This window comes from Stegodyphus dumicola, chromosome 1, assembly GCF_044657685.1.
Source record: "Stegodyphus dumicola isolate Sdum_Otavi_A_Nest chromosome 1, ASM4465768v1".
NCBI lineage: Eukaryota > Metazoa > Arthropoda > Arachnida > Araneae > Eresidae > Stegodyphus > Stegodyphus dumicola.
The window spans coordinates 276,953,318-276,974,225 of record NC_140768.1 but is presented as its reverse complement, the minus strand read 5'-3'; the positions used below and the strand labels follow the sequence as shown (position 1 = coordinate 276,974,225).

Here is a 20,908-nt window from a genome sequence, read left to right as displayed (position 1 = left end):
AACATTTCATTTCTTAATTTCCCTTAGAAAACCATGAAAGCATCTCACTTGAGAGACAGATGGTCTTAAGAGCTTTTTACCATTGTGAAAATAAACTAAACCATCCATACTTAATACAAATTCTCCTATAAATTCTTGTTTCATCATCCATATCAATAACCTGAGTGCCCGAACCTTCCGTCGAAACCTCTTCAAAAAAGGGAATCCATCAATCAATAACTATCCTTCACTTCATCTCAAATTTCATTTGTTTTTGAATGGCATTTTTTATAAATATCTTCCGAGTCTTTAACAAATTCATCCAGTTGTTTTCCAGTCCTGACTTTCTGCAAATTTCTTTCAAAACAAAAGACATCGCTATTAGCTGTTTTTCATAATTTATTAATTCTAAGTGCATTTGATGAAATACCAAATTTTTGCAGTACAGTGGAATCTCGAGATACGAGCACCACGTTATACGAGAAATTCGAGATACGAGGAAATACTTTCCTCGGGGAAAATTTGTCCCTAAATACGAGCAACGAGTCATTCTGTTGGTATGCGTGGCGCGTTTTACGCTTCGGCTAGACTCGGAAAATACCCTCTTCAGATCACTTAGTGTTCTTTGATCTACGTGTTTGTGCGCTTCTGAAATGAAGTTTCAAAGTGTTCCTTGTGAAATGAATTCCACAAATTGAAGTTCCAAAGCCGGAACAATAATGTCATTCTCCAAGTATATACTGTAAATCAGTGGTCTCAAACTCAAATTGTAAAAGGGCCGAATGTACGATTTGGAAACAGCTGACGGGTCTAATTTTTATTTAATAAAATAAGAGCGAATATGTATATACTTTGTGATTGACTCATAAGCCAGAAGTACCAACACAACGAAGGGGGAAATAACCGGAAATGCCAGACACTGAAGCGCCGTCAATTGCGACAGACGAACTAAATTTACTGATTGTACCTACCTGGGAAGTTATCCAACTTTACCACAATCACATGGCTTAGTATAGAGACGCTTAACTGTGGCAAAGCCCAGTGTATTCATTCCTGCCTTTTACCTGTCTCGATTTAATCTCGCACTAAAGAGATGCTATTATTATTTTTCGTTGATGCCATAAACTCTGATCAGTCAGCATGATTTAGCTTTTTTATAAATAACTTACATAGAGGCTGAACTACATTTATTTTCGTAGATATAACAACTCAGACTTATATCTCTATATCTCTGAAACTGCAGGAACCGTATTTACAGCAAACGAATACTGAAAATATATTCAAGTGCAGTGTAAAATTGCTTCTTTGACGGCCAGTTTGAGACCACTACCCTAAATGTTAATTTTAGGAACTATAAACCTTCGCCTCCTAGTTTTTATAATATTTTATACATTTATAATTTTTCTTCTTTGTTGATTTTTCTCTGAAAACGATAAACTTCCAATCTTGACTCAGTTCCAGTACATCTCTATAATTCTTTCTCTTATATAATTTAAGAGGTATCACTTCCATCTCAAGCCCAATTTTTTGTCAAGTGGATTGATTATAATTTCATTACTTCCATATTTGGCATTGTTTACCGCATCTTTATATATATCTCCATCGTTAGCATCTCTTAAGTCCCAGCAAAAAATCCTTAAATTCAGAGAGCTCCTATCGCATCGTTTCAATGGTATGCATTACATTAACTTCACATTCACATTTTACACGGTCTGTCTTCATATTTGATTCACAAAGAGTTTTCTTCATTTTAGATATACCTATTCGCAATTGTCCGAAATATATATCTTTTTTCCGACAAATATCAGCTTCGATCACCTGTAGATTTGGTTAGTTACCAAGTCAGATATATAACTTTAGCCTTTGAGGCTTCCTTTCTTTTTAATTTATCAACTATAATTTAAATTTACCAAACAAGAGCGATTATCATATCCCCAAAATTTGTGAGGGAGTCCAAGTCATTATTAATCTCCCCCCTTTTCATGCGAAACTTCATGACTACTAGCCCCTGGCTTCACATTATTCTCATCTATCACATTCTCTTTACCTATTAAACTCTTTATAATATTAACATCTCTAAACTGCTTCTATAGCACTATCTGCCATCACAAAAGCATACAGTTATTATATAGTGTAAATTACATTAACACAATACAAAATTATATCATATGTTCAAATAAAATCAATACTATAGCCAATACCATATGTTTTTTAAATTTGCAGTTAAGTTACTCTAAAAATTTAATTTGTATCTTTAACATTTAAATAAAGAAGATCAAAAGACAAGAAATACACACAACAAAAATGTAGAATTAAATATAACAACACATATACACTAGACAAATTAATATGTGTTTTGCACAAATTAATATGTGTCGTCGACAAGCTCATAAACTTAATTCCGTAGTGTATTAAAAAAGCGTCATTTCCGGTTCTTCGGGCAGTACTCAAGAATAGCAAAAACTACTTCACAAATATACTTAAAAAAATACTTGCCTTTAAAATTTAGTGAACGGAATTTAACAATACCATACCAGTAATAATTAAAAGAAACTTTTAGATGAATGAAAAGCCAGATTGAGAGAAATAATCAAATGTGGAGTGTGGAGTAAAATGCCACAAAGTTTAAGGTTTGAAATCTTCATAATGATATTTGTGTCTTTTAAAAATTTTGAATACATCCTTTAACTATTGTACATGATTAAAACGAACTCAGGATTTTATAAACTAACTTTCGTTTCATTTAACATCATTTGAAATTGTTTTATTAACATTATGCTTTCTATTATTTTTAATACATTTCTAATTTACTTATTTTGTATAAAATTTAAAGACCCCCACATTCTAATATAATACCGCATACACCCCTAAATACTAACATATCCATCTTATGGGCAAATCCACTTGAACTAACTGGTGTGTTTGTTCTGTACCTCTGTTCCTGGTTTAAAGATTTTTTTGAGCAGCGCTAAAACATTTCATTTTATAAAAAAATATTAAATTTCACTCCATTATAAAAATAATAATTATATGTGAAAAAATTGTACGATGAGAGCTTTCAAAGTTTATATTCACTTTGTTCTTAAAATAATTAGAAAATTCTTAGAATTCAAATTTTGAAACAATAACCTCATTGTTAAAATAATTCAAATGTATTTTAACAATAATGCAAAAATATATTAAGCATGTTAATAACCCTCTCTAAATAAAATCTTAGAATTCTTTAATTTTTAAACCGAATTTCTCCCGTCAAAATTCGAATATTTAAAATCATATAAATGTTAATCTTTCATTTTCATAAAACAAAGTTTTACTGTAATGTAATGTTAGAAAACAACAGCATTATGTATTCAAAATTTCAATATAATAATAATGATTAGCAATTTTTAGTTCAAAGGGACAATTTGCTCAGAAAGACTTATTAATTTCGTTTTGGCATTTTGCGTTGGTTCACTTTTCAAATTGTTGCCACCAAATATTATCCCCCTGTGTTATATTTAAAGAAATTAAATAATGAAAAATCTACATAAATGTATGTGTGTTTCTCGCATTGTGATAAAACAGCGGTACCTAGAGCCATCCATTTTTAAATAACGTAATATTTCATTGAATATGGGCGTCTGGAAGGTTGAGTTTGGAATCTGAATTTTTTTTTTTTTTTATTATCGATTTCTTATTTTGTAACACTTAACGAATTTTTGATTAACAAACTCAACGATTTCAAGGCGAGCAATGGCAACAGTGTACGGAAAAAAAAAAACATTTTTATCTCCAGCGCGCGAGACTGTGTATCGGAAATTCAAAATATACTCATTTTAAAATTATTTTGCGATATTGCTGTTGAACTGACTTTTATGATTTAAGTCCGAAGAACATGATACTTAATAAATAAAGGTAACACACAAAACGTAAATTTTTTATATGATATTATCTAGTTGCAATTATTAAAACCTTTTTCTTTATTCACAAAATACGTGATGTAAGGAACCTGATTCTAGGACAATAATTTTGAGTTTTCGTTTGACGAACTACCCGATTAAGAAAGCAAAAGTGCAGATAAATTTCTTGCGTGCGCATACTTGAAGTGCGTAATAGAAGCAGACTAACGACCTTGGAATTGCTGTAATGCTAAAATAATTTGGAACGTTGTTAATAATTTGGAACGGTAGATATAACAACTCAGACATATATCTCTGAAACTGAAGGAACCGTATTTACAGCAAACGTATACTGAAAATATATTCAAGTGCAGTGTAAAATTGCTTCTTTGACGGCCAGTTTGAGACCACTACCCTAAATGTTAATTTTAGGATCTATAAACCTTCGCCTCCTAGTTTTTATAATATTTTATACATTTATAATTTTTCTTCTTTGTTGATTTTCCTCTCAGAACGAAAAACTTCCAATCTTGACTCAGTTCCAGTACATTTCTATAATTCTTTCTCTTGTGTAATTTAAGAGGTATCACTTCCATCTCAAGCCCAATTTTTTGTCAAGTGGATTGATTATAATTTCATTACTTCCATATTTGGCATTGTTTACCGCATCTTCATATATATCTCCATCGTTAGCATCTCTTAAGTCCCAGCAAAACAATCCTTAAATTCAGAGAGCTCCTATCGCATCGTTTCAATGGTATGCATTACATTAACTTCACATTCACATTTTACACGGTCTGTCTTCATATTTGATTCACAAAGAGTTTTATTTGATTCACAAAGAGTTTTCTTCATTTTAGATATACCTATTCGCAATTGTCCGACATATATATCTTTTTTCCGACAAATATCAGCTTCGATCACCTGTAGATTTGGTTAGTTACCAAGTCAGATATATAACTTTGAGCTATATATATATGACTTTATATTTAAATTATAGTTGATAAATTAAAAAGAAAGGAAGCCTTTGAGGCTTCCTTTCTTTTTAATTTATCAACTATAATTTAAATTTACCAAACAAAAGCGATTATCATATCCCCAACATTTGTGACGGAGTCCAAGTCATTATTAATCTCCCCCCTTTTCATGCGAAACTTCATGACTACTAGCCCCTGGCTTCACATTATTCTCATCTATCACATTCTCTTTACCTATTAAACTCTTTATAATATTAACATCTCTAAACTGCTTCTATAGCACTATCTGCCATCACAAAAGCATACAGTTATTATATAGTGTAAATTACATTAACACAATACAAAATTATATCACATGTTCAAATAAAATCAATACTATAGCCAATAGCATATAATGCTTTTTAAATTTGCAGTTAAGTTACTCTAAAAATTTAATTTGTATCTTTAACATTTAAATAATGAAGATCAAAAGACAAGAAATACACACAACAAAAATGTAGAATTAAATATAACAACACATATACACTAGACAAATTAATATGTGTTTTGCACAAATTAATATGTGTCGTCGACAAGCTCATAAACTTAATTCCGTAGTGTATTAAAAAAGCGTCATTTCCGGTTCTTCGGGCAGTACTCAAGAATAGGAAAAAATACTTCACATCACTGTCGAAATCAAATGGTGTGTCACCAGATGTACTATCCCATGAAGGAAGTACTTATCCCCATCTAATAATTAAGATAGTTTCCCCATCTAATAGTTTATGACTGCGAATCATTTCTGTAAGAATAATATTATTATCACATATAATCCTTAATCACAAATGTTCAAAAATATTCTTGACTTGCTTGCATAAAGAATGGAAAAGCTGTGATCATGACACAAATTAATAAACAATTACGTACGCTCTAATGATGTCAACCACGTAATACAAATATAATTAATTACAAAAATTTTAACACAATGAAAAGATTACATGTGGATGCTAGGTTTATTAACATTAATAGGATCATTAATGTCATATGTACACATTTTAATTTCATTATTATCAATACTATTTTATTTTTCACGAAGTGTTCTGGCAAGATGGTAGTGGAAAGTGTAAAGTTGCGTCATATTTAATTCAACATGGATTTTTCAACTTCAAACGTACAACCTTGCATTAGTAATTTGACTTACACAGAACACAGTTCTGCGCCACTTGCAGAACTCTGCTATTGATTTTCCCAGACAAGACTGGCGTAAGCATAAAATACTCCACGAGAGTGATCTATGCGCCACTACAATTAGCCTGATTAGGTTTAACAGATAACGTGGGAAAAACACATATAACTCTAAAAATACATCATTATCTACACTCGTGAAATAAATAAAGAGAATTTTCATATTTGATCTACGATCTCCAGAACTACTGGACAGATTTTAATACCATTTGGTGTGAACGTAGGTCGATATAATACAAACAAAATAAACATTCAACAGTTATAATAGACACACATGTTCGTGTGTAACACTCATGGGAGTCTGAAGGTCTGAAACAGCGGTTGCAGAAGACACAAAAGAAATGGGTTAATAGGGAGTTTGGTCCCCTCTTAGAGTCATACAGGCCTCGCAGCATGATGCCATAGTGGAAATAAGAAAAGCAGTTTATCAGTGCCTGTCGCAACTGGTCCCACTCATTCAGAAACACTGTTTTCACTTCCTGGATGGTTCTCGGAGAGGGTTGCGAGTTGCAATTGTCCTCTTTAGAGCATCCTAGACATGCTCTATAGGGTTGAGGTCTGGAGACCTGGCTGGCCAATCCATCCAGCAAATATCCTCACTCTCGAGAAATTCGTCGACCAGAAGAGTTCTGTGTGGCCTCGCGTTATCGTCAGGTGAACTCGGGGCCCACTGCACCCCGGAAAAGGCGAACATAGGGCTCCAAGACCTCATCCCTATACCTCACACTAGTCACAGAGCCTCTGTTAAAGACGTGGAGAGGTGTGCGGCCATCCAACATGATACCTTCTCAGACCATTACACTGCCACCTCCATAATTGTTGATTTTGTTGACGTTGGAGGATAGGTAGCGGGTCCCTGGACGTTGGAGGATAGGTCTATTAAACTCTTTATAATATTAACATCTCTAAACTGCTTCTATAGCACTATCTGCCATCACAAAAGCATACAGTTATTATATAGTGTAAATTACATTAACACAATACAAAATTATATCACATGTTCAAATAAAATCAATACTATAGCCAATAGCATATAATGCTTTTTAAATTTGCAGTTAAGTTACTCTAAAAATTTAATTTGTATCTTTAACATTTAAATAATGAAGATCAAAAGACAAGAAATACACACAACAAAAATGTAGAATTAAATATAACAACACATATACACTAGACAAATTAATATGTGTTTTGCACAAATTAATATGTGTCGTCGACAAGCTCATAAACTTAATTCCGTAGTGTATTAAAAAAGCGTCATTTCCGGTTCTTCGGGCAGTACTCAAGAATAGGAAAAAATACTTCACATCACTGTCGAAATCAAATGGTGTGTCACCAGATGTACTATCCCATGAAGGAAGTACTTATCCCCATCTAATAATTAAGATAGTTTCCCCATCTAATAGTTTATGACTGCGAATCATTTCTGTAAGAATAATATTATTATCACATATAATCCTTAATCACAAATGTTCAAAAATATTCTTGACTTGCTTGCATAAAGAATGGAAAAGCTGTGATCATGACACAAATTAATAAACAATTACGTACGCTCTAATGATGTCAACCACGTAATACAAATATAATTAATTACAAAAATTTTAACACAATGAAAAGATTACATGTGGATGCTAGGTTTATTAACATTAATAGGATCATTAATGTCATATGTACACATTTTAATTTCATTATTATCAATACTATTTTATTTTTCACGAAGTGTTCTGGCAAGATGGTAGTGGAAAGTGTAAAGTTGCGTCATATTTAATTCAACATGGATTTTTCAACTTCAAACGTACAACCTTGCATTAGTAATTTGACTTACACAGAACACAGTTCTGCGCCACTTGCAGAACTCTGCTATTGATTTTCCCAGACAAGACTGGCGTAAGCATAAAATACTCCACGAGAGTGATCTATGCGCCACTACAATTAGCCTGATTAGGTTTAACAGATAACGTGGGAAAAACACATATAACTCTAAAAATACATCATTATCTACACTCGTGAAATAAATAAAGAGAATTTTCATATTTGATCTACGATCTCCAGAACTACTGGACAGATTTTAATACCATTTGGTGTGAACGTAGGTCGATATAATACAAACAAAATAAACATTCAACAGTTATAATAGACACACATGTTCGTGTGTAACACTCATGGGAGTCTGAAGGTCTGAAACAGCGGTTGCAGAAGACACAAAAGAAATGGGTTAATAGGGAGTTTGGTCCCCTCTTAGAGTCATACAGGCCTCGCAGCATGATGCCATAGTGGAAATAAGAAAAGCAGTTTATCAGTGCCTGTCGCAACTGGTCCCACTCATTCAGAAACACTGTTTTCACTTCCTGGATGGTTCTCGGAGAGGGTTGCGAGTTGCAATTGTCCTCTTTAGAGCATCCTAGACATGCTCTATAGGGTTGAGGTCTGGAGACCTGGCTGGCCAATCCATCCAGCAAATATCCTCACTCTCGAGAAATTCGTCGACCAGAAGAGTTCTGTGTGGCCTCGCGTTATCGTCAGGTGAACTCGGGGCCCACTGCACCCCGGAAAAGGCGAACATAGGGCTCCAAGACCTCATCCCTATACCTCACACTAGTCACAGAGCCTCTGTTAAAGACGTGGAGAGGTGTGCGGCCATCCAACATGATACCTTCTCAGACCATTACACTGCCACCTCCATAATTGTTGATTTTGTTGACGTTGGAGGATAGGTAGCGGGTCCCTGGCTCTCTCCATATGAAAGTACAGCGAGAATCGGTGTTTAGGTTAAAACGGGATTCGTCGATGAACAGAACCGGTCGCCCATTGCTGCGTACTCCAATCACTATGCTGCCTGCACCATGCTAATCGGACTCTTTTGTCCTTAGACGTGAGCGGGACACAGACAGCCGGTCTTCTGGCAAACAATCTTCTCTCATTCAGTCTTTTGGAAAGAGTTACCCTTGTTACTCGGGTTCCTGTGGCTGCATACAGGTCCCGAGAGAGCTGAGAAGCTGTATCTCCTCTGTTACGCCTCGCTAAAATGGACAAATAGCGATCTTCTCTGGCCGTCGTGGCTCTTGGACGCCCTTCTCTCGCACGGCTTTCTCTCGATGGATCCAATATCCTGGAACTATTTCCATAGGTTACACATGACGCTGGGCGTTAAATTAAACTCTCTGCATATCTGGACTTGCGATTGGCCTGCCCCTAGCCTCCCCATAATTCCCCATCTCATTTCATCATCTAAACGTTGGTGGTTATTCATTTTTACTGTTCCGATGCGAATTTAACTGATTGCTGCAAGATAACACAAAGAAATTCGCCGAAGTGTGCTAGCGACTCAATTCGTCTTACCCTCCACGCGCTTATAAAGCCTATTTTACTGTTGGCTCCCTCTACACACATGTGTACGCTTACGTATTTACCGTACAAGATTTGCATTTTTATCTAGAAACAGTGGCGTTTTCTTCAATTCCGTTCTTTTCATGCAATTCGATAAAATATGCAAATTCTCTCAATTTATTTTACCAGTGTATAAAATAAAGTACAAAAACAGTTAGTTTAAAATCTTTCGCATTCAGGAAATTAAAAATTATTCAATAATAGTTCCAGAAAACCACATTTAAAATCAAATTAAAAGAGCTCACCAAAATCCAAAACAACAGCCACCTTGACATGCATAGAACTCTTATAGACATTCGCAGCTCAGGCGTCACTTAGTAGGATACTTCCCAGTAAACACTCATCTTTCGGCGAATTAAGTGACTAGAAACCTTCCACAATACTTTTAATCTATCGGCTGGGATACAGCTTGCTGGTCTCATTTTCACTACAAAAAATCATACGATCGGCTGAAACAAAATCGCCACTGCGGTTCGCTGCCGCATAAATTTATTTCAATGACATTTGTAATGTTATTCACTTTGTTTATGTTTCCACTATTAATGTTTTGCTGTCGGGCAGCTGTAGTACCGAAATCGAAACAATTGAAGTACGCTGCCGTACAGAGTTGGGCAAAATATAGCTGCATAGTTGGAGCATGTAATTGCAATTACACTGTAATTAGATTATGAAGTTACCCTCTAATTACATTTGCAATATGATATCAATTAAACTGCAACTACAATTACATTGTAATTGTGAAATACAATTAAAATTACAGTGTAACTGCAATCACACCGCAATTATAATTACAAAGTAACTGTATTATCCATTTACAGTTATATAGTAATAATGTAACAGTAATGAATACAGTTACAATCTTATTGCAATTATCCTGTTATTTTAATTACAAACTTACTGAACAATCTAATTACAATTCGCTTACGCGTCAAAATAAACTATTACGCTACCAGTGTATCACGGACTCTTAAGAGACTACTAAAAATATTCTAAAATATTTCATTTATTTAATAAAACATCACTCAGGTATATAACATTTTATTCTTCTTCAATAAGCCTAACTAACTACATAAACATATATTTCTGCTAATTCTATAAATTGTTTTGTTGCCACTTCTAAGAAACTAAATTAACAATAATTATTAGTGACCAAACGACATTAAATAAAAAATTACTGAAAGGTAAGTAAAGTTAAATTGAAGTACGTATAAAATAAAAACTACATTCATTTGAAATCCAACAATTACGACGTAATTGCTATTATGTAATCTAATTACAATTACGATGCTATTTGACTGTAATTTCAGTAGGTAATTATAATTAGGTAATTAGAAAAGGAATTGCTCCTGATAATTTCTTTTACGTAGCCGAGGGAAATAGGGATCATAATTGAAAATTCCACTAAATGATGAAATGGTTAACCATTTTGCGTAGCTTTGCAGAAACTACATTCTAAGAATAATCGTGCTCGCATTGAAGATAACTTGGACAAGGTCTCCTATTTTTTGGCAACCCTAAACCGCGGCTGGACATTTCGGAAAAATATGAATTCTCCTCTTATTGTTAAATTTTTATAGTAATAGTGTCTTATATTCTCACAGAAAATTTCAGAAATAATTTGCTAATTTCTAATTTTTATTCTTCAGACACTAAAGCGTCTTCAGCTATCGGAAGAAGGCAGACTAAGATGGGAAGCCGAAGCTGCCAGAGCCTCTGATGAAGTGAACGCACTGAGGTCTCAGGTTCAGCATCTAAGAACTGAATTCACGACTCACAGAGAAGATCTGGTCAAAAAACTTGCAGAGACGGAGTTCGATGCGCAAATGGTACAAGACTTGCACTCTCAAATGTAAGTAGCCTCATACTGCGATGAATACCCATTTACCTTCCCGGTGTTGTTATTATGACCGTTGACATTTATACTCGGGGAACGGAAATATCTATGTGATTTTCGATAGGGGTAAAATCAAAAAAGGAAAAAAAAGGGTTTCATAATAAACTCAAATGATTCTGTAGAGTAATACATGTTTTCAAAAACATCTTTTATTTATTACAGTAACGCTGCCTATGCTCATAAGATCATTTATTGGGCATTTTATAAATGTGAAACAGTTTTAAAAATATAAATTATTAAAAGGAAATTAAACCGAAAAGTGCGATGCCGTCGAGGTTCTTGGTACCTGACATGAATGCCACGAGTGCTTGCACATCGTAATGACTCCTGTAGGAACAACACGTGGTATGCCTTATAGATGAAAAATGCATGGTAGTGTTGTAAGGATCTTAAGTTTTACTAACGTTTATTTTTATTTTAAATCTTTACTATCACTTCTTATTTTCTACTTCCGGCCAGAATTAAAAGCGTTAACTTATGCAAAATTTGTCTAGCGAACGCCAAGTACTTAAGTTGTGGCTTTTTGCCAAGCGAGAGAGAGGAAGGAGTTAGTCGAAGCAGGCCGCTTGCCTTAGAAGTTTTACTCGGTTGCTGGTTGCCTCCCAGGCCAGAGGTTTAATCCTCTTGATAATTTTAAACGTATTGTAGTGTTAACAGTTATCTGTACTACATACGGCTTCCTGTTAATATACGGCCAATCTTCCACGTTTATTATTCCAAAGTTAAGTTAGGGTTTAGTTAAATATTTTTATATTCTTACGTTCAGACCACAAGTAGTTGGTCTCTGTATTCCGAAGTACGGAAATTATTGTAAAGAGTGAAAAATAAAGGGTTTCGTATACCCTTCCTGTGTATCTTGTCTACTTCCCACATTTATTGAACATAGCTTTAGTAAGCTCCCTGTTCCGAGTCAGGTCTGTGCATGTTCCCAAAGAAAGTAAGACGGAACATTGAACCTGATAGTATAACGTAATTGTTAAGTAACGTAACAGCATAGTGCTCTAAAAATTCTGGAGTATTCATTAATGTTGCTTCTACGTCATAATTCAGAATTCGGGCATAATTTTGTTTTGGTTCACTGTATTAAACACATACCCACCAGTGGTGGAGCGGTAAGGCCACTGAACACCAGTAGTTCGACCAGGATTCAAATCGCGGAGGACGGGCTAGCTTTATGGGGAATTTCATAGTGGAGCGGTAAGGCCAGTGAACACCAGTAGTTCGACCAAGATTCAAATCGCGGAGGACGGGCTATCTTTATGGGGAATTTCATTATTTCCCCATGTTTAACTTGAATACGAATCAATCTTATAAATTTTCATTCATCTAAATTTAAAAATTACCACCATACGTGAAAAACACCCACTTGTATAAAGTCCTCCGTGAGGGTACACCTTCCCTCAGATAAATATCATTAGTGGAATCTGCATTATCCGAATAATCGGATCCACTTAATTTAATCCTCTATTAAGTGAGAAACATATTTGGGGCAATGCGGTATTTCCTAACCATGCATCAAATCTAAGCAGTCAAACCGCAGTCCAAAAGGGGCTTCAGGAGGGTGTAGAAGTACCGCTTTCAAAAAGGGTCAATATACCGAATAAAAAATAGCAAATGCACGCAAAAATGTTATCCTATTATAAGAGAGACTAGCCGGCAGACTGTCTGTCTACTTTTCGTGGTCATGGTTTCCATCGCACTGCAGAAAGGGTTTAAATATAGGTTCTCGAAAAAGTGCATATTCGGGGAAATTTTAAATATCAGAGTGTTCCTGCTTAGTCTAGTAATTTTTTGCCCTGCGATGTAAACTAAGAATTAAAAATAAAATCAAAAGAATATCTGAAAGCCTTCAGATTTTATATTACGCCCAAAGGGGCGTTTTTTAACGTTTTGTGTGCTACCTTTATTTATTAAATATCATGTTCTTCGCACTTAAACCACAAAAAAATTCAGTTCAACAGCAATATCAAAAAATATTAAAAAATAGCATAGCTTTAGAATTTCCGATACACAGTCTTGTGTGCTGAAGATATTTTTTATTATTATTATTTTAAATTTTGCCTCGTGCAAGTTGCTATTGCTCGCTTTGGAGTCATTCAGTTTGTTATTCAAAAATTCGTTAAGTTTTACAAACCACGAGATAGATAATAAAACAAATTCGAAACTCATAATTCGGGCTTCCAGGTGCTCATGTTCGGGTGGAGGATTACGTTATTCAAAATTTGCTACCTCTAAGTACCGTCGTTTCTTCACAGATGTTTTCTGAGCTGTAAGATCTTTACGCAGGCCATGAAGTCCATGCTATTTGGTAACTGCGTGAGTTGTAAGGTTCTTAATGCATCTTTAATGCGGCAGCGCAGAGAGCAAGTTCTAAGAATATTATCTTTTCGATGTGACACAAAAACAATTTATCTTTCAAATTATAACAACACGCCGGAGAATAAATGCTTAAATATACAATTGTTATACTAATTTTTATTGATAGCTATTATCTTTAACATTTATTTCACTACATACTTCACAAAGCTGAGCTGTTTGAACGCAATAAATGAACTGCTTAATAATTTCAATCTTTATTTCATTGTTGAAATTCGAAGCACCTAGGAGAGTGTTTCCGAAATGTTTGAATTTTTGGATTACGTTACGCTAAGTCACCACGTATTTAGCATGTGCGCCACTTAGCTAGGTAGACAATGCGAGAAAGATTAGAGTTCTAATTAAGCTTAATTAAGTTCTAATTAAGCTAACGTAGCCCGACAAATAGCCAGCTTGAAGTATATTGCTATTCGAAGGGATATAAGATCTTTAATTTATTTTTTAAATTATGACTTCTTAAAACAATGAGCGGCTTAGATGCATAAATACTCTTCCTAATAATTTAAATCCTTTTTTTTTTATTTTTAAATTATATACATCATTTATATCTGATAATTTTCATCAAAGAATACTATTAACACAATATATTACACACTTCGGTCCAGAGTTTGATTTATTTTTCTTATAAGTAATTTTATTACGTAATAAAGCCAAGAAAAAAAGACGGAAACGTCAGATAAATTCTCCCATAGCACTGAAACTGAAAGAAAGGTAAATATTCAGAATTTGGCAAGAATAAATATACCAGAAACCCCGGAAGAGGAGAGGAAAAATCGAAGATTTGGATTACGATAGCTAGCATTGTACTTTTATTGATTCCGATGTTCTCTTGTTAATACTTCGTGTCATTGATAGTCCCCTTATTTATCTCTATCGTAAATCATTTCTGTTGCAGTGATGGGGCGAAAAATCGCTGTTCTAACCCTAGCTTAGGCTTAAGGCATACACCCTTCTGCATTTCTTGGAAAACTTCTTCTGAACAAAACTGGGACGGAAGCAGTTTTTCAATAAATTATGTTATACTATACAAAATAGAAATTACTTCTCATGTATCCAACTTATAGTTTCAAAAAAACTGACTTTTATTAACTAGAATAATGATAAATTATGTCTACAGAATTAAAACACGAAAAACTTCTGGCGTTAGAAACATTCATAGCAAAATTTTTCCTAGATTTGTGGAAACTCACGCTACGTTGTCATGCATATATACCTACTCGCAGTTGGCAAATGTTCCTTTCAAGCAAACATTGCGCTGAGCCATACTAGTGACTGCTGAAACATAGGTCCCCAATGTCCTCCGATTTAATTTTATTTTTAAAATCTATCTAAATTTACTGCATTGCTTTACATCAGTGACCTATGGAATGAGATGACTCCAGTGACTACTAAGCTTTATGTCACCAGTGACAGGTTGCTTTAACTCACACTGATGTTTTATGGTTCAGCGATCTGTTAAAACTTAGTCCTCTGCCCAGCATTAGCGACCCATGGGTTGGCTACCATTGACTATTGACCCATAGTTCACTGAAAATCCATATACTTCGTTTAAATCATAGTTTAATAATGTATTTATATTTACTGCATGGTGTTATACTGGGGACTTGTTGAATGATTACCAGTGGTCAGTTTGTAGATTATGATTAAACATCAAGTCATCTGTAGAGTAGTTCGGCTTTTTTTGAAGCAGGAGAGGTGAAAAATGTACATCGTCTTCTCTGAGACTCGAATCTTCAACCTCTCGAATACGCATCGTGTATGCTTTCAGTTACACCACTAAGGTATACACAAAGGAGGGATAAAATACCTTATATACTCCCCCTTTTAAAGAGCGACTGGGGATGAAGGGACCCAGTCGCCAAATCCTGGTGGTGACGAACTATCGTCTACCACCTTTCAGTTCGGTCGCCACTTGTAGAGGTATGAGGATTTCTTTAAAGCGGGAGACACAGAAAATGTCTAATGCCCTCGCCGAGACTCGAACCCTAGATCTCTCAAATATCCCTCGAGTATACTTTCAATTACACCACAAAGACATGCGGGAAGGGAGGAGAAAATACGTTATATACTCCCCCTTTTAAAGGACGACTGCGGATGATGAGACCCTAGTCGCCAAATCCTGGTGGTGACGAATTATCGTTCAGAAAGGAGGGAGAAAATATCTTATGCATCTTTGGTTTAATTTTATTTTAATTAAACCAAAGATGCATAAGATATTTTTATGATATATATATATATATATGATTTTAGGTAAATTAATTTATAGTATGCCAAATGAATCATTTTCGTTAACATTTGCAACATTATTGTAACTAGTTAAATATTCATTTGATGTCATATATTATGCACTTGGCGCAGAATCGACTCGAGATGCATGTTAGGTTCATTTAAGCTTTAGCAGATATACCATTCAACTAATTTACACGATATGCGCCGCATCAGTGGGTTAAAAAGTAGGATTAGAATTTAAGATTGGTCTCATTGCACCTCAGTTTTATTTTCTTGTTGTTGCACATTAAAAGGATTTTAAGTTCCGTGTACTCTTACGTGGTATTTCAACAACTGATAGGTAAATTATTTATATTTACTTACTTAATTGATCAAAGCAAAATAAACGATAAATATATCCCTTGGAGGAATAATGCCTTTTGTATTTTGTCATGGAAACTAGCTCGTTTCACACTATACATAAGGAAAACAAGAGGATTTTAATGTTAGCAGCCCATTCACCAAAAGATTCGAACTACCAGTATTTAGTGATCTTATTAAGTCGGTCACTGATGTCCAGTAAATTATTCCTAAAGAACATCTTAACCCGTTGTTCCGAATTTTCACTCTAATTTTTCATGAAAATATTTTTTGTGTATAATTTTACTTTATATGCGATACTGTATTTTTAAAAGAGTATTTTAATCTCTTATTCTAAATGCTATCGGAAAACAATTGTATTTCATAAGATATCCTTGTCTATCGGACGGGGAGTGGTGGTTAATAGAAACTGACGGTTAAAACATTGACGGGTAATTGGTTTTCCACTGTAAAAAACTAAAATGCAATGAATAAAAGATTTAATCCAATTCCTTAAGCATTTTGAAAACCAATTCAATAGACGCAATTAATTGTATTCCTTTTCTTTTTAATTTTTTCAGTGAAGACCAGCGACGCCTGGTGGAAGAGATGCAAACTCGTCTGAAATGGACAGAAGGAGAGAGAGATCAACTACAAACAGAACTTACCACCCGCCAACATGACCAAGTGCAGGTACTGCGGCAAGCTTTTTTTTTTTTTTTTTAATATCTGAATCGTGATAGCACGAACATCAAATTATCTCGAAAACAATGCTTCAGTTTCACCTTAGGAGTGTCTAGCGTGCTGTAATTGTACGAAATTAGAAGCATTCAAATTAGTAGCTTGCTGTATAACTTGCTAGCGAAACTGTTATGCAAAGTCACTGTTTGTAATGGCTGTCTTCTCGCTTTCTCCGTGAATAATGAAAGTAAGTATCAGTTATTATATGCAGTAAATTAATTTTGAAGATTCGAAGCCTGTTTTATTTTTTAACAATAACACGAATGTATAGATACGCATCTAGCATTAAAAAATCAATCTAGAAGATTACAACGTATTAAAAATACAACTTTCGTCAATGGATTTTGTTGGCTACATTTGTCTCATTTATGACATTGAAGCTCAGAGTAAATAAAAAAGCTAACAAACTCTTCTAATTTCTCTTTCGCTGTACTGTTTCACATCAGAAACCGAAGTTGCTCAACATATTTCTTACAAACGACGCTATCGAATATTTCGTTTGCAATCACCAAGAAACTTTCAAGGAAGGCCAATCATATGAACAAAACAATATGCGGAAAGTGATATTTAGTAATCGCCCGCAAAAATCAGAGCGGAGCGACGCATGCGCCCTAGTGAGTGTCATGTGATGTCTCTTCTGGAAGTTGATGTAATAAGCTGGCTAATTGGTGCCAGTTGATGTTCCATTGCATCATTTATCTCAAGAGCCGTAGCAATTTCTTCACTTTATTAGGTGCTGTCCTGTATTTTCAAGCAACTGCTGTTAAAGACTTTTGTTGCTTTGACAGGGTAAACAACTTCTCTACAAAGAGCTTGTTGATGTACGCTAGAACCATATCTTCTGATTTATCATCTTCATCCCTTCTGTCCCCAGTATTTATATCACAACATGAGGATTATATGCCATTTTTCTAAATTAAGCAATAGTCACGTCGTATTGCTTAATTTAGAAATTAAGCAATACGATGTGATTTATTTATCAATTTTTATAATCCTATCTTCCAGGAACGTGCATAAGGAAATAAGAACCTCGTAACTAGCAAATATGTTATATTTGCCAGTTCGGTCGCTGCAGAGATAGCTGGCGCGTGCAACCTCTGTTCTCTATGTTAAGGACGACAGCGAAATGCTATACTTCTCATCTATTTTTCAATTTAAATCGCATAATCTGTTTTTATTTCTCATGCTGTTCACATGCTTGATCCCCCCTTGAAAGTTTTGCAGCGATCTGTCTTCGTGAAACCTATTAGCAAATTCTTTGCTATTAAAGAATAACACATTTATGCACGCATCTTCCCGAATATTTGAGAATGCATTTTACAGAATGCTTAGTAAAACAAACATTTACAATATTTTGAATAAGGAAAAAAGAAAAGTACCTTATGTTTAAATTGCAATAAACTTTAACGCAGCTAATTCCACTGTTTTTAAATCATTTCAATTCATTTCTCAGTAATTAGCTGAGACAGTTTCAGTTTTGCTGCTGAGGATTTAAACTGCTTAAATATTTTTACGCTTTCTATAAAATGGTTTCCAGACGTTTGTAAACTATAGTGAAGTTTTTGAAATTTATTTCTTAAATTGTTTTCACGATGTCTTAGATAGGAACTTGATTTAAAAATCTAACTAAAGTATATAGATATTGTTTGAACGAAGAATAAGCATATTTAGAGTAAAAACAACAGAAGAATTTGAATTTTTGACATCGTAAACTTTACATAACAGACAGGATTTTATTATTGACAGAATTTATTTTTTTAGACAGTAACATCCATAAGAAGTATTAAAAATGCTTTGAAAATATTTTGAAAATTTAAGAACGCATCAAACTAGTATGATACATATGAAAAAGATACATATAACCTTTTAATAACATGTTGTTAACATTTTATCAACGATCATATCATTGCTAAAGTTAATAAAATTATTTTTAGCACCATATTATAATATTATGTTCTCTGTGTTTCTGTTACACGCACCACGTACTACATTGTCACTGAAATGGTAACCAGGGATAATCAATGTAACGAAGATTTAATAAATACCGAATTTTTGTATTTTTCTTTTAAATCTAACCATGGATATATTTTTTACTTAGAAATGCTGTTAGCAGAGTCCTTCCAAAATTTTTTAAACGTTACGTTGTATTAGGTACGCTATTATGCGTTTGTCATCCACTTGGTACTGCGAACCATTGCCACTGCACAAAATAATGCCCTGCCCGCACTAATGTTAACCAATCCATGGTGCTAACATCGACGGTCACCAGCTTCCTTTGATTTAATTATATATATATTTTTAAACTATTGAAACTTACTACTATGCCCCACACAAATGACCTTTAGGTGGATTGCCAGCAACAGTCAAAGTCACCTGTGACCAGCTGCCTTAACGGTTGCCGGTGCCCCTTGATTTAATTTTATTTTTATAATATATTGAAATTTATCGCTCAGCCTTACACCAGTGACTTTGAATCGATTGCCAGTGATCATAAATTAATAGGTCACTGGTGACCAGTTATCTTAACGGATATCAGTACACTTTGATTTAATTTTATTTTCATAACCGATTGAAATTTACTGCCCAGCTGTTGACCTTAGGGTTGACTGCAAGAACTATCAATTAATAAGTCTTCGATATCCTTTGATTTAGTTTAACAATCTAAATTTACTGCATTATCCCATTTTTAATTTGTTCGTCATTTAATTTGTCTTGGGTGTTCTTTGAATGTGATACTACAATACAAGATAAGTAAAAATAATAATAATAATTCTATTACAAGCAAGTTGTAGTGAACCATGCAACTGACATGTATTTGACTGTGATAAATTAAATTAAATTTCAACTATCCAAATTTCTTGTTTCATGTTACATGTTCTGTATGACGATCTGTTCTGAAAATGACAATGCATTGCTTAGTTGATCTTGAAACTGAAATGCTAAGAAATTTGAATAATTAAATTTTGATTTGATACATCACATCAATCTATTGTTTAAATGCATACAATTTTCAAATAAATTATTTATTGTAACCATTTGTAGTAGGAGGACTCTTCTTTGATGTATGTGTGTAACATGAATACGAGACAATTCCCTTAGAAAGTCCTCCACGAAGGCATCTCTTCCCTTACACAGATAGCCTTTATATGCCATAGTCCAATAACCTAATCAAACCATTTTTAACTTAATCTTCTTTATATAATATATTTTATGTATACCCTTGGTTTTTACCGAATGCGGATGTAATGCTCTGCAATTGCTGTTTTTTTGTGAGAAACGAAAATTCTTTTTTTCTTCCAGGTCGAAAATGGACTGCGGCAGGAAGTGGAGACTTTGAAAAGAAGGTAGAGAACCTTCATCTCCAACTACTTCTCCCTTTGCTCTCTCTTAACCAACCTACTCTTCCTCTATCTTTTCACCGCCATCACCACCGCAGGAGTACTATCCATAAATCTCGGAAATGTCTTCCTTCTTTAATGAAAAGCAGTGCCTCTGGAAATCACTCGCCGGCTTTTTTACATACGTAGATTCTTCTTTTATGCAAGAGGTGCCCCTGCTAACTAAGAATAGATTCTCAATGGTGCTTGAGGATTGCTGCGATGACTAACCACAGACGCTTGCAGACCGCGCCAGAAACTAAACACTATTAATGCATTTCTTAACATGCTGAGCTTCAGTTGTTAGCATTACAATGCACTTGTACGACATATCGCGTACCACTTAGAATTACCTCAGAATTTCATTTTTTGAAACGTCTAGAACTCTAATATCCAAATTCCAAGTTTTAGAAGTTTCATTGTCCTGATCGTTTTTATCCACGTGAGTTGAAATTGAGCTTCTTAGTTAATTTATTTAATTTTTTTTTCGTTATTTATACATTGCATAAC

General features: G+C 34.3%; 1 protein-coding gene and 1 long non-coding RNA gene across 3 annotated transcripts in view; one reads left to right on the top strand and one right to left on the bottom strand.

The window, feature by feature from the left end:
- The window catches only part of LOC118188927 (uncharacterized), a 187,308-nt gene that overhangs the window by 137,087 nt on the left and 29,313 nt on the right, over positions 1–20,908 (top strand). For both annotated transcript variants that reach the window (XM_085807305.1, XM_085807298.1), the window contains exons 15-17: positions 11,089–11,291; positions 16,862–16,973; positions 20,322–20,365. In XM_085807305.1, the coding sequence (XP_085663431.1) occupies positions 11,089–11,291; positions 16,862–16,973; positions 20,322–20,365 (359 nt within the window). The remainder of the gene's footprint in view (positions 1–11,088; positions 11,292–16,861; positions 16,974–20,321; positions 20,366–20,908) is intronic.
- The window catches only part of LOC146999560 (uncharacterized), a 127,462-nt gene that overhangs the window by 100,661 nt on the left and 5,893 nt on the right, over positions 1–20,908 (bottom strand). The gene's annotated exons all lie outside the window — the stretch shown is intronic.